Source organism: Eumetopias jubatus, unplaced genomic scaffold (genome assembly GCF_037043125.1).
Source record: "Eumetopias jubatus isolate StellerSeaLion01/CBP00866 unplaced genomic scaffold, mEumJub1_p1.0 scaffold_5, whole genome shotgun sequence".
NCBI lineage: Eukaryota > Metazoa > Chordata > Mammalia > Carnivora > Otariidae > Eumetopias > Eumetopias jubatus.
The window spans coordinates 14,435,684-14,448,302 of record NW_028274811.1 but is presented as its reverse complement, the minus strand read 5'-3'; the positions used below and the strand labels follow the sequence as shown (position 1 = coordinate 14,448,302).

General features: G+C 36.3%; 1 protein-coding gene across 1 annotated transcript in view; it reads left to right on the top strand.

The window, feature by feature from the left end:
- Positions 1 to 10,879, top strand: part of DTWD2 (DTW motif tRNA-uridine aminocarboxypropyltransferase 2) — a 105,834-nt gene extending 94,955 nt beyond the window's left edge. Inside the window, exons 5-6 of the mRNA XM_028103684.2 lie at positions 4,652 to 4,780; positions 10,193 to 10,879. Of these exons, the coding sequence (XP_027959485.1) occupies positions 4,652 to 4,780; positions 10,193 to 10,363 (300 nt within the window). The 3' untranslated portion in view covers positions 10,364 to 10,879. The remainder of the gene's footprint in view (positions 1 to 4,651; positions 4,781 to 10,192) is intronic.
- The last annotated feature ends 1,740 nt before the right edge of the window (positions 10,880 to 12,619 follow it).

Here is a 12,619-nt window from a genome sequence, read left to right as displayed (position 1 = left end):
TATTTAGGAAGTAGCACTAATATTACCATTTTATCTATAGCTAATGCCCATTTCAATTTTATTTTCATCACATTTTCTAAGTTTTAACATTAGTCCTGGAATTTGATGAGCACTGGGTGTTATATGCAACTGATGAATTATTGAACACTGCATCTGAAACTAATGATGTACTATATATTGGCTAATTCAATTTAAATAAAAAAACAAAAGAAAGAATTTTGCAGGCTTCAGAGTGTGGCAGGGTTGGAGCAAGGCATGGATGCTGTTATTTATGAGTAACTTTCATACTTGTATAGGAGAAGACCCTTTCTTTTATATCATTATTTTAAAACCATGTTCAGAAGAACCCTAAAATTCTTGAGGGGTGCCTCAGTTTTGCTTTCCACAAGAATAGCTTTGTTTTTATTTGTTTCATGTGTTGAGGTTTGCCTAACCTTTAATTATTAGCTCGGTGATAGAGTTCCGCTCTTTGAATAAGACTTTATAGAGTCATGTGTCTGCTTTTCCATACCTGATTTTAGAACCTTGAGTTAGTTACTTCACCCTCTGAGCTTTCGTTTTGTCCTCAGTACAATGGAGATCATAACAGTACTTACTTCATAGGGTCCCTGTGAGTATTAAAAGTGACAATATGTGTGCATTATCTGGAAGGGCATTTAGTGTCCAGTAAGTGCATGAAAGTTTGAACATAAGTGGCTAAGTCTGTGTTAGAACTGGCAACTGTCTGATGCCAAAGTTAGACTCTTACCACTATTAAATCATACTGTTGAATTAAACTGAGGGAATGAAAGGAATGAAGGGGATTGAAAAATTGAGGCAAGGAGAAAAGATCTAGTGCCTCTCTTTCAGAGGTTCGCTCGCAGGGTCAGATGATGAATCTTGCTTCTGGAAGGTCATAGAAGAAAGGCTGCTGAAGAAAGGAGGGTTTTTATGTGTGTCTTCCAGTGGTGAAGACTTCAGGATGCTACTAAAAGGGAGTTTATTTCAGCCTATTCTAGACTAGAGTTGTTTCAGGAAACAACTGTAAAATAGATTGCTTTTCCTAGAAACCTGTAACAAGGAGGCTGATCAAGTGATTAGAAAGTCTTGTGATTCTTAATAATTGAGAAGCACAATGGTTTTATATATATCATTATATAATGAAACTTGGCTTAAAATAGCCCAAGTACAGATAACAAGTAATCACAATCAAATTATAAAAATAAAACATTTGTGGGACCTGGAGGTATGTATTAAAATTTTAATTTTGAGGTCTTTTTTTTAGTTTATTTTGTTTGACCAAAGAATTAACTAATTTATATTACAGTAAATTATTTAAAAATGCTTATATTATGCAGACAAGCCATGGCATATTCTTGCCTTGCATATTTACTTATTTTGTGGCCCTAAACGCCATTACTAAACCACTGTACATGCTATGTCATCCAGATTTTTAATGGCATGTCACTTGTGACAAAAACAGCTAAAGATATGCTAGGAAGGAGACATTCAAAAAAGCCCCTTTTAATGGAATCTAACAGTGATCATCATATCAGACTATTACCTGGTATTCTTGTATGTTAAAGATATGTTTAAGATTTAATGGAAGAGAAGAAATGAAGTTCACCTTATAACAAAAGAGTTTCCAGGAATTCAAATTTTAGCCAATTCAGAGAATCATTGGAATCTGATGCTAAATCTAGAAATAAGACCTGGAAGTTGGCTGTTTCTAAAATGGGAGTTTATGTTATAGGCTCACAATTCATACCAGTAGAATTCTAAACCAACCACTGATTTTCCTGTTCCTAAAGAAGTTACATCAAGAGCAGTCAAACAAACTCAAAGAGAACCAGCTTCCAAAGAGATCAAAATTACTGAAGCATTCTTTGAGTCATCATGACTTCTAATATTTGGAAATTAAGTTTCTATATAATAATTATATGTCAGTATTATAACAGTTACATGATATATTAATTATGATATATAATTATAGTTATTGCTATATATTATATATAATCTTAGGATTGATTGCTAAAAGGTTTTAACAGCATCAGGTCCATCTATATGATTTTTATAGGTGAGAAGGAACTGAGAAATGAAAGGACTGGAGTGAGATTAATTGATTAGCTATTGTCAGGTTTGATATAATAACCCTGGTCTTTCAATAGAGCCTCATACTTTAGTCAGATATTAATTTTTTCTTTTATTAGAATGGTTATTTTTGCCTTGGATTTTCCTGAACTTTTAAGACAAGGCACTTTCTGACAAATTATTTATTATGATGCTTGCGACTTCTCAAGAAGATGGATCAACAGGATTTCTTTTTGTTCTTGCTCATTTACTCACTGAATCAGAAGTGATGGAGGTGATACAGCACAAAAACATAATAGAAGATCGCATTAACATGCTCTAAGAACATGTATATTGATAATATGACAGGTCTTAGTTATTTACACCTTTAGTATATCTGGTTACTGGATAAATCCTGGAGAGATGATTTGTGAAGGACATTCTGAAGTCTTCTAACATTTGGTAAATTTCAAAGTTTTGAGATTTCATACAGCCTTGTCGGCCACAGTAAGAAGTAAAACTCCTCACTGAAATATCAAACTTCTTTTTTATTTTTTAAATATTATTTTATTTGTCTTTTTAAAATCTTCTTTTTAAAAATCAAATTTGTATCGGGGCGCCTGGGTGGCACAGTTGGTTAAGCCTCTGACTCTTGTTTTCAGCTCATGTCATAATCTCAGTGTTGTGAGATCGGGCCCTGAGTTTTAGCTGTAATCAGATATTTATTATCAGTTCCTCCAGTGATGGACTTGAGTGCTGAAAGCAGTAGCTGGTTGTACCCTTTTTCTAGTTGACCTGATGCCATATCAAAGCTGTTAGTAATTACAGTTAATCAACATTATGAATTATTCTTACAGTTATGTAATTGTAGGCTTTCTTTTTATCATTACACATGTTTCTGAACCATTTTCCTCCATCTCTTTCCCTCCCTGCAACTATATCCATCTTTTACATTGGTGGAAATGCAGAATAATTTTAATATGATTATTTCGAAAACATTATTAAATATGCTTTAAAGGATGTTTTCCAAACCTACGTACATCCCATAGTAAATCTTTTATGTTGCCTTTACTCCCTTCCTGTCTCTCCCGTCCTCCCCTCCCCCTACCTCCTTCCTCTTTCTGAGGATAGAAAGGATACAAGTTGTAGGGAATTCTTTAAACAAAATGCATTCAGAGTGGAAGAACCATATTTCTCATCATGGGGGACTGCATAAGAAACAAAGGAAGAGGGGCGCGCCCGGGTGGCTCAGTCGTTAAGCGTCTGCCTTCGGCTCAGGTCATGATCCCAGGTCCTGGAATCCAGCCCCGCATCTGGCTCCTGGCTCAGCGGGGAGCCTGCCCCTCCCCCTGCCTGTGTGCTCTCTCTGGCAAATAAATAATTAAAATCTTAAAAAAAAAAAAAGAAAGGAAGAAGGGGACTGAGGGGCAAGGTTCCATGGATGGGAGAGTTTTAATGCTTTTAAAGGAATGAGGGACTCATGGAACTTCAGAGATATTAGAAAATGAGAGAGAACACCTGATTTCATTAAGTTGCTATGTGTTAAGACTTAGACACCACTACTTCATTCCACTTGCTTACATATTTATGAATAAAAACTGAAATTCTCATCTACCAACACATTTTTAAATGTGATACTATAAAGACTGTGGACTAGGAATATGGCTTTATGAGTATAAGATCACTTGAGTGTCATTTAATTAAAATAAGAATCAGGAGGCCAGAATGTTGACATTTGTTTTTCTATTGCCTTTCTCATGTCCAACTTGGTGCCATTTAGCAGGTCTCAATCATTTGCCCCCATACAGACATACACCTGTCAGTTTATATTAAGAAATGATGGAAGACTAAACCATTAAAAAACAAACAAAAAACCAACTGTCAATTCTCCAAAGGGATTAAATTCTGTTCACTTCTACTGCAATGTCTGAGGGTTTCCTTTGCTCCATATTCTCTCCATTTGGTGGTGGTAGTCTTTTTGATTTTAACTGTTCTAGGGAGTGTGAAATGTTATCTCATTGTGATTTTAATTTGCATTCAGTCATGTTAAGCACTCTTATATGTGCCTGTTTGCCTTTCTTATATTTTCTTCTGTGAGGTGTCTTTTCATGCTTGTGCCCTCTGGGAAGGGGTTATTAGTCTTTGTACTTATGATGTGTAGGAATTTGCATGTATTCTGCATATATTTTCAATGTCAGATATATGTGTAACTGTCCTCTTTGACTAACAGTAACAATAACTGAAGGATATTATGTATGGAAGATATTGACACATTTAGTATATTTTTTAAAGATTTATTTAGAGAGAGAGAGAGACAGTGTGAGTGGGGTAGGAGGGAGGGGCAGAAGGAGGGGGAGAGAGAGAATCTCAAGCAGACTCCCTGCTGAGCGTGGAGCCCAACATGGGGCTCAGTCTCATGATCCTAAGATCATGACCTGAGCCGAAATCAAGAGCTGGATGCTTACCCGACTGAGCCATTGAGCATGCCCCAGTACATTTAATACTTCTAAACTGGCAATTTTGGAAGGAAGTTAGCAGTTAAAACACAGACTTTATAACTTTAAATTTAAAACAAAAATTACATTCTGTTATTATGTTTCAGGTGCAGTTAAAAACGAGCATTTCTAGCCAGTATGTAATTCGGACGCAACCAACTAATAGGTGCCTTTCTACACTGGAATGTGCAGCTGCGGCTCTTTCCATTTTGGAGAAAAATAATTACATACAAGAGGTATGTCTTTGGAAGGTTATATAGTTTTTGAAAGTGAGCAGTTTGGTTAGATTTTTATCTAGAAAATTTAGAAATGCATAGCTTGTTAAATTTGCAGCTCAGGTGTCAAATTGAATGTATCTGTGATAGAAATTTGTGTACATTTATAACCTTCTTTCCCCCTCTGGCATTTTTCTGTGTTAGTTTAGCATCCAGATTGCATTATTTAAATATTCATTCTAAGCTGTGCAAACAGCATTTGTAATAAGCTAAATTGCTTTTAAGTAGCACAACATTAAATACAGGGTTTTTTGGTTAGATTTTTCTTTTATTATTTTGTATTTCTCTTTTAGCATTTTGTGTTTTCTTGTACACAGCTTTTTTCTTTTTAATTAAAAGAATATTTTACAACTTTTTTTTTTGCATTGGTGCTTTTATTTGAGAAGGTGTACCAACTTTATGTTTATCTTAGTCACCACTTGGTTTGGAGTATAAAAAAGATAATTTTTTGAGAAAAAACGCCTGCAGAATATGAAAAGGTTATAATCTGCCATCATCATTTTAATTTCCATGAAAGCCTGATGATTTCATATATAATTAATAATCATCAGTAAAGAATAGTGTTCATTGAGCTCACAAACATCTCAGTCTTTTGGAACATGTAGGAAACTTAGCACTTAAGGCAAAAGAAAAAAGAACCAAAGACGTCCAGAGCAGGGAGAGTTAAAGAATGCCAGAGGCAAGCCTTGAATTACCTTTACCCTCTCCCCCTACCCTAAGCTATGGAAAATGTCAGAGTTGGTGGCTTTTCTTCTTTTGAAAGAAGTGGGCTTTAATGAGTAGGCTTTTTTGTGTGTGTATCTGTGTAAGCAAAGTTCGTTTTGGGTCTAGGCAATTTCTCTTTCTCTGTTCTCTCTCCTTTGAGAAAGAAAAAAATTTCTTCAGGGACCATACATTTTTCTCCCAAATGACCAGAGAGTGTTTTCTGACTTTTCTCTCTCTGCTCTAACCTTATCACCTGTTCCTATGTATCTAGCTATCAACATAGCACTTTATATACCCCTGTACTTATTTTTCTATTTTGTTTATATGTTCTTGAGCAAAAGTAATATATTATTTTTAGGCATCTTAAAAGAAAGATGAAACTGAGCACTATTATTTAAACTTGCTTTCTGTACAGTCTCTGTATTTTCCTTTTCGTTGATTTAAAACTCAGTGATCAGCTGACATCAGACCAAGGACCCATTAAAAGCTCAAATCTTGAGGGAAAAATGTAATATTCTTTGGCTGTGGATTTGAAACTTTATTTCCTTTCCTTCTTTGGGGTTCTGAAAAGAACCGTCTATGGACCTACATCTCTTATTTCTACATTGGAATTGGATCTTTACTTCAATTCTGAACAGAAGCTTTAACATTGGTAGTGGTGGTGATTTAATAATGTTGTTGTAATACAATAGGGCTAGGGGTTTTGATCGTTTTTGTACTGCTGCTGCCAATGATCCTACTGCTCCTTCCTTCCAGTTTCATAAGATACGTGATTCTGGTATTAGTTAATGTACCATTCCAGCAGGAAGCTTATCGTGTGCTCTGAGTATAATATCCAACAACAGGCAAAGTTCAAGATACAGAATGGCGACAGGATCCATCCTGTCTTCAGCTTTTGTTATTGTTGTCTGTGGGTCAAATAGCACACGAAATCCCAAAGTAATAGTGAGGTCCTACAGTTCTCTTTCTGTTTGCTTTGATCACCAGGAGTAGTCATACTTCAGTGGCCAGGAGATGAAAAAGTGTGTTTGACAGTGTGTGATTTGGGAGGTGCTGATAAGATTCTTGGCTGGAGCTTGAGCAGAAGAAATGCATAGTGGAACATCCCAAGTTGCTTATTATTATAGCTGGCAAAAAAAAGTGAGCTTTCTCAGTGGGGGAATCTCAAGTCCAGCCTGTTCGAATCTAGCTACAATTAAAAAAAAATATATCCGTTCAGTCCCTTGAGAAATATGATTACCGTCTGTTCTGAATGTGTTTTCTCTCTTTCCTGAGGAGGAAAGCTATGACATACATGTTTCCCCCAGTAACCCTTTATTAGGGGCCTGCTAATGAAACGGTAAGGCAATGGGGGCAGAGTAGCAGTTTTTCATCTGGCTTTATTCTATCCAGGTAGGTAGGGCTCCTCAAAATAAAGAACTTGGCATGGAATAGCCTTCTTAGTCTGCTGATTCATCCTTGTCCTTTATGAAAAAAGCTAAAAGCTAGCAGCTTTTCAAACACTCACTGTAGCTCAGGGTGAGCTTTGAAGCAGGTTTGAATTAAACCTCGTCACTTATCATCATCACTTTTTGCCCGTGAGCAATTCATATAATCTCCTTGTTCATGTTTACTTATCTATAATGTACCAAAAATAGTTACCTCTTAGTACTATTGTGAGAATTGAGTGGAATAATGTGTGTTAATTGCCTGACACCAGGAACTCAAGGAGAATTAATCCTCTTGTTCTTCCTTGTCTCCCCAATTCTTGCCAATAAATTGACAAAAATTTTGAACTGAAGATTGGTGATTTTCATTCAGCTATTGTAATATTTACCAGGGCTTTTCACACCTTGGAAGTCTTGAGCTTAGGGATCTTTTTTATAATAGAATCTTTTCTCCTTAGGAAGTTTATCTTATGAGCCTGAATAGGTAGATGGGGTAAGGCTTTGTGCAGAGCCTCAGTGCCTTAGCTCTCTGCTCGACAACAGGAGCTGGTCAGTAAGGGTCCCTTGAGAACTGTCACTTTATACGTGCAGACAAAGGATTTACAAAATACTGATTTCCCCCCAAATAAACTTTTAGAAATGAACTTATTTTGAAAGTGGAAGATTTTGGATTTTCATTGTTCCTCTGAACCAGTCTGTTTCTCCTATAGCTTCACATTGCCTCAAATATGATGTTGTTAGTTTATACAGAAGCATTGTCATTTATTATCATGTGGTGTGCTTATCTCCTTAGTGTAACCTAATAATGACCCTTTAAGGCTGACATTATTCCCCTCAGAAAATGGCAAGGCGAAGTTGTATGACTTATCTGGGAACACAGGCTAGTAATGATTACACCAGTCAAGGTAGGCCAGATGCGGCTGCAGAGTCAGAGTGGCGTAACACGACAGAGGTTTACGCGCCTGTCACACTGGCTGTGCTGTGGGGTCGCCGGGGGTGGGGTGGCGTGTGCGTGGGCATGGGTTGTGCTTGCTGCGGTCACTTAGGGGCCCAGGCTGGTGGAGGCACGATCTAGATATGTCATTCTCCCTTCACCAAGGGAGGTGGTGAATCATACATTCTTTTAAAGCTTCTGTCCAGAGGTGACACACAGTATTCACGCTCACATTTCAGTAACCAAAGCAAGTGATACGGCCATACCTAATCTCAGAGATGGAGGACTGGCGTATCTGTGAACAGCCCTACTGAGTACCACAGAGATGAGGTGGGGATCTAATCTAGGTCTGTCTCCACAACTCATTCTCTTAATTACCTCAGGAAACTGATAGAATCTTATTTTCAGGAGGTAAACATTGGAGACCCTTACCAAACATTGGAGTATTCTGTCCATCAGGAATCTAATAAATGTCGTACATAGCAATGGAAGCTTCCATTGTCTCAGTCTGTATATAGTCCTAGGTATGTTTTCTAGGGACGATGTTTCAGGATCCAGTCAGTCTGTGTTGACTCTGTAAAGAAATACATAGTTATTTCCACATTCCCTCTCTTATTTGAAGACGTTAAAAGAAATCATGATAGCATATATAAGGGGCTTTCTATAATGGTGTGCAGAGTTTTTCCAAGAAGTTTGTCTCTCCCATTGGTGTGTGTCAGGGATTACATTTGGTTGCATATAACAGAGCGGTTACTGTGGTGGCTGAACAGTGTATATATACTGGCTGGTTTGTCTCCTGGATGTAAGAAATGCTGAGGTGAGCAGCCCAGGGCTAGGGATGTCTTCTATCTTTCTGTCGATCATCAGATGTATTTGACTTTAATCTTTATGTTGATTGCATTGTAGTCACATGATGGTTGTCCCACCTCTAACAGTCCTATTCCAGGCAAGAAGAAAGTGCAGAAGCTTCTGCCTCCTGAGTCTGTCCCGTTGTAAAGAGTATCTCTGGAAGCCCCACACAAGAACCTCCACATATATATCATTATATGGACCATGTCGGTAGCCAGTTAACAATCCTAGCTGGATACACTGCCACCTTGAATAACATTTTGGATTTTTTTTTTTTAATAAGGAAGAAAAGAATAAATACAGAGAAGGAGATGCTGGTGACAGTGTCTAAGAGTTTGGTGTCAAACTAGAGCTGATGTTAAGCTCTGCTGCCACTCATGTTGTGTATGGGGGAGAATACATTTTCACATAGACGTGAAATTTTGGTAGTTAAATCTGTCAGTTTTTTTCCTTTGTCCCTTTTATTTCTAAAAAAACAGTTTGCTTACTCAAGTTTGCAATTGTTATTTGAAAGATTTAGGTCAGGGGTCTCAGGCCCAAGGAAATATGTTTTGAACATGTGACAGAGTGGGAATTTTTTTTTTTTTAATTTTTGAACTTGAAAAACTTCAGGTTGGCTTGTGCTCTAGTTGTGTTTTAACCTCCACCGTTCTTTGTTATCATATGGGTCTACTCACTGTACATGTTTATGTTATATGACTGGCCCTGTAAGTATTTGGATTTAGACAGGTACGTATATAGTTAGAATTATTTCAAATGCACCAAAACCGGGATATCTCACTTGTATGTGGTCCCGGGACCAATGTGAGAGAATTAGTAAACTTCTTACCCATTGCCGCCATCATCTGATTGTTCTCAGGCAGCAGGAAACGTGCCTCATTCTGTGACTGAAACTGAATTAAGGGCACCTAGTGGCTCAGTCGGTTGATTTTGGCTCAGGTCATGATCCCAGGGTCATGGGATCAAGCCCCACGTCGTCGGGCTCCCTGATCATTGGGGAGTCTGCTTCTCCCTCTCTCTCCGTTCCTCCCTCACTTGCGCTCTCCTCTTTCTCTCTCTCAAATAAATAAATAAATAAATAAATAAAATCTTTAAAAAAAAGAAACTGAATTAACTAATTTGTATCTAGATCTCTTGTACTCTGCTACATATTATAATGCAAGTTTTTTGAGGTGTTTGAATATGTTAATGTATAAAACTAAATTTGGACTTTATCATCTCTGTGGAAAATTAGCTACTTGTGTCTTTTACTGGAATTCCTTAGCACTATGTAAGGTGTGAATTAAAAGAAATTTATATTTAGAAATCATCACATATTTAGTAGAGTGTCTATTACTTTTCATAGTTAAAAGCCAATAATAGTGAAAAGAAACATAATAATCCCTGTTTCTGAAGAGAAAACTAGGTACAATGTCATGATTTGTTACACTCTTCTAGTATCTTTTTTTATCTTCACAGACTTTGCTTCGTCCTCTTCAAGCTTTATGCTCTTTCCAGCTTCAGCACGGTGCTCAAATTCGCCTCAGCAAGGAACACCTTCTGAAAAATGGATTATATCCTAAGCCAATGCCAAAGAACAAACGCAAACTCAGGAAAATGGAACTGCTAATGAACAGTGTTAAAATTTAGTACACTTGTTTTGTGGTGCTAGTTACATTGTCTTCCGCTGACAAGACCAGGTTGAGTTTTCAGAAAATTTAAGTCTGTGGGTTTTTGACTGTTTAAAGAATGAGAGTTGCATACTAAACTTGCCCAGAAGAAGGAAGTAAACCAAATAGCCATAAAAAAGCAAACAAAAAAACAAAATTTCACTGACTCCGTTAAAAGCAAGGTTTCATAGTGTGTTTGTTTTAAAAAATGTGCCTCTAATACATTTTTTCAGATCCATTGTTTGAAATGTGATTAATTGTTGAGTGAGGTTAGAAGTTCTTTTTTTATAAAATAGAAAGAAATTTTTGTACCTGATTGGGGCAGTATTGTTTTCATTAATGTTTATAGATAGTTGGGTGTAGACCTATAATTGAGGGCACTTACGTCAAGACGCAATCTTGAACATAAACTTTATAGTTTGTAATAAGTAACAAAAATAATGATCATCAAGTAGTTTAGATTGAGTTAATTTATTTCATAGGATACAATAATAGAATAAGGAAACTAAATATATTCTTTAGGGACTAAACTTGAACTCAGCTTTATGATTTAAGTGTTTTATTAATTGCCCGAATTTTTTGGTATTAAGGTATAATTGGAATATAAGATTATATTAGTTTCAGGTGTACATCATAATGATTCAGTCTTTATATACATTGCAAAATAATCATCACATGATCAGTCTAGTTAACATCCCTCACCATACATATTTACAAAATTTTTTTCTTGTAATGAGAACTTTTAAGATATACTTTCTTAGCAACTTTCCAATATGCAGTATTTGCAATTTTGCAGAATTATGGGCTATAGTCACTGTATTTTATATTACATCGCATGACATTTATTTTATAACTGGTAGTTTGTTCCTTTTGACCCCATTCACCCATTTGCGCACCATTCACCCTCTGCCTCCAGCAACCACCAGTCTATACTCTGTATCTATGAGCTTTTTTGTTCTTTGTTGTTTTTAAAGATTCTACATAAAAATGATATCAAATGATATTTATCTTTCTCTTTGTGACTTATTTCACTGAGCATTAGGCCCTCCAGGTCCATCCATGTTGTCACAAATGGCAAGATTTCATTCTTTTTTTATGGCTGAATTATATATATATATATCACATTTTCTTTATTCATCCACTGATAGCTGTTTAGGTTATTTCCATATCTTGGTTATTGTAAATAATGCTGCACTGAGCATAGAGGCGCATCCTTTCAAGTTAGTCTTTTTGTTTTCTTTGGCTAAATATCCAGAGTTGGAATTACTAGATCATATGATAGTTCTATTTTTTACTTTTTGAGGAACCTCCATACTGTTTTCCACAGTAGCTGCGCTACTTTGCATTCCCGCCCACAGTGCCTGAGGGTTTCCCTTTCTCCACATTTTCCGTGTCAGCCCTTGTTACTTCTTGTCTTTTTTGACACTAGCCGTTCTGACAAGTGTGAGGTGATATCTCTTTCTGGTTTTGATTTGTATTTCCCTTATGATGAGTGGTAGTGATCATCTTCTCATGTACCTGTTGGCCATCTGGATGTCTTTAGAAAAATGTCTATTCGGAGCCTCTGCACATTTTGGTGTTGTTTTTTTTTTTTGACCATTTTTTAAATCAAATTGTTTGTGGTTTTTGGTTTTTTTTTCTATTGAATTATATGAGTTCCTTATATATTTTTGTTATTAACCCCTTATCTGATATCTGATTTGCAGATATTTTCTCCCATTCCATAGGTTGCCTTTTCATTTTGTTGATGGTTTCCTTTGTTGTGCAGAAGCTTTTTAGTTTGATGTAGTCCCACTTGTTTATTTTTACTTTTGTTGCTTGTGTTTTTGGTGTCTGATTTAAAAAATCATTGCTAGGATTGAGGTCAAGGAACTTACCACCTTTGTTTTTTTTCTAGTTTTATGGGTTTCACATCTTATATTCAAGTTTTTAATCCATTTTGAATTAATTTTTGTGTGTGGTGTAAGATAGTGGTCCTGTTTCATTCTTTTGCATGTGACTATAGCTTTTCCCAACATCATTTATTATTCCCCACTGTATATTCTTGGTTCCTTTGTCATAAATCATAAATCAATTGATCATGCATGTGTGGGTTTATTTTTGGGTCCTAATCTGTTCCATGGGTATATTTGTGTGTTTTTATGCCAATACCATACTGTCTTTGTAACTACAGCTTTGCAATGTACTTTGAAATCAGCGAGTGTGATGCCTCCCTCTTTGTTTTTCTTTCTCAAGT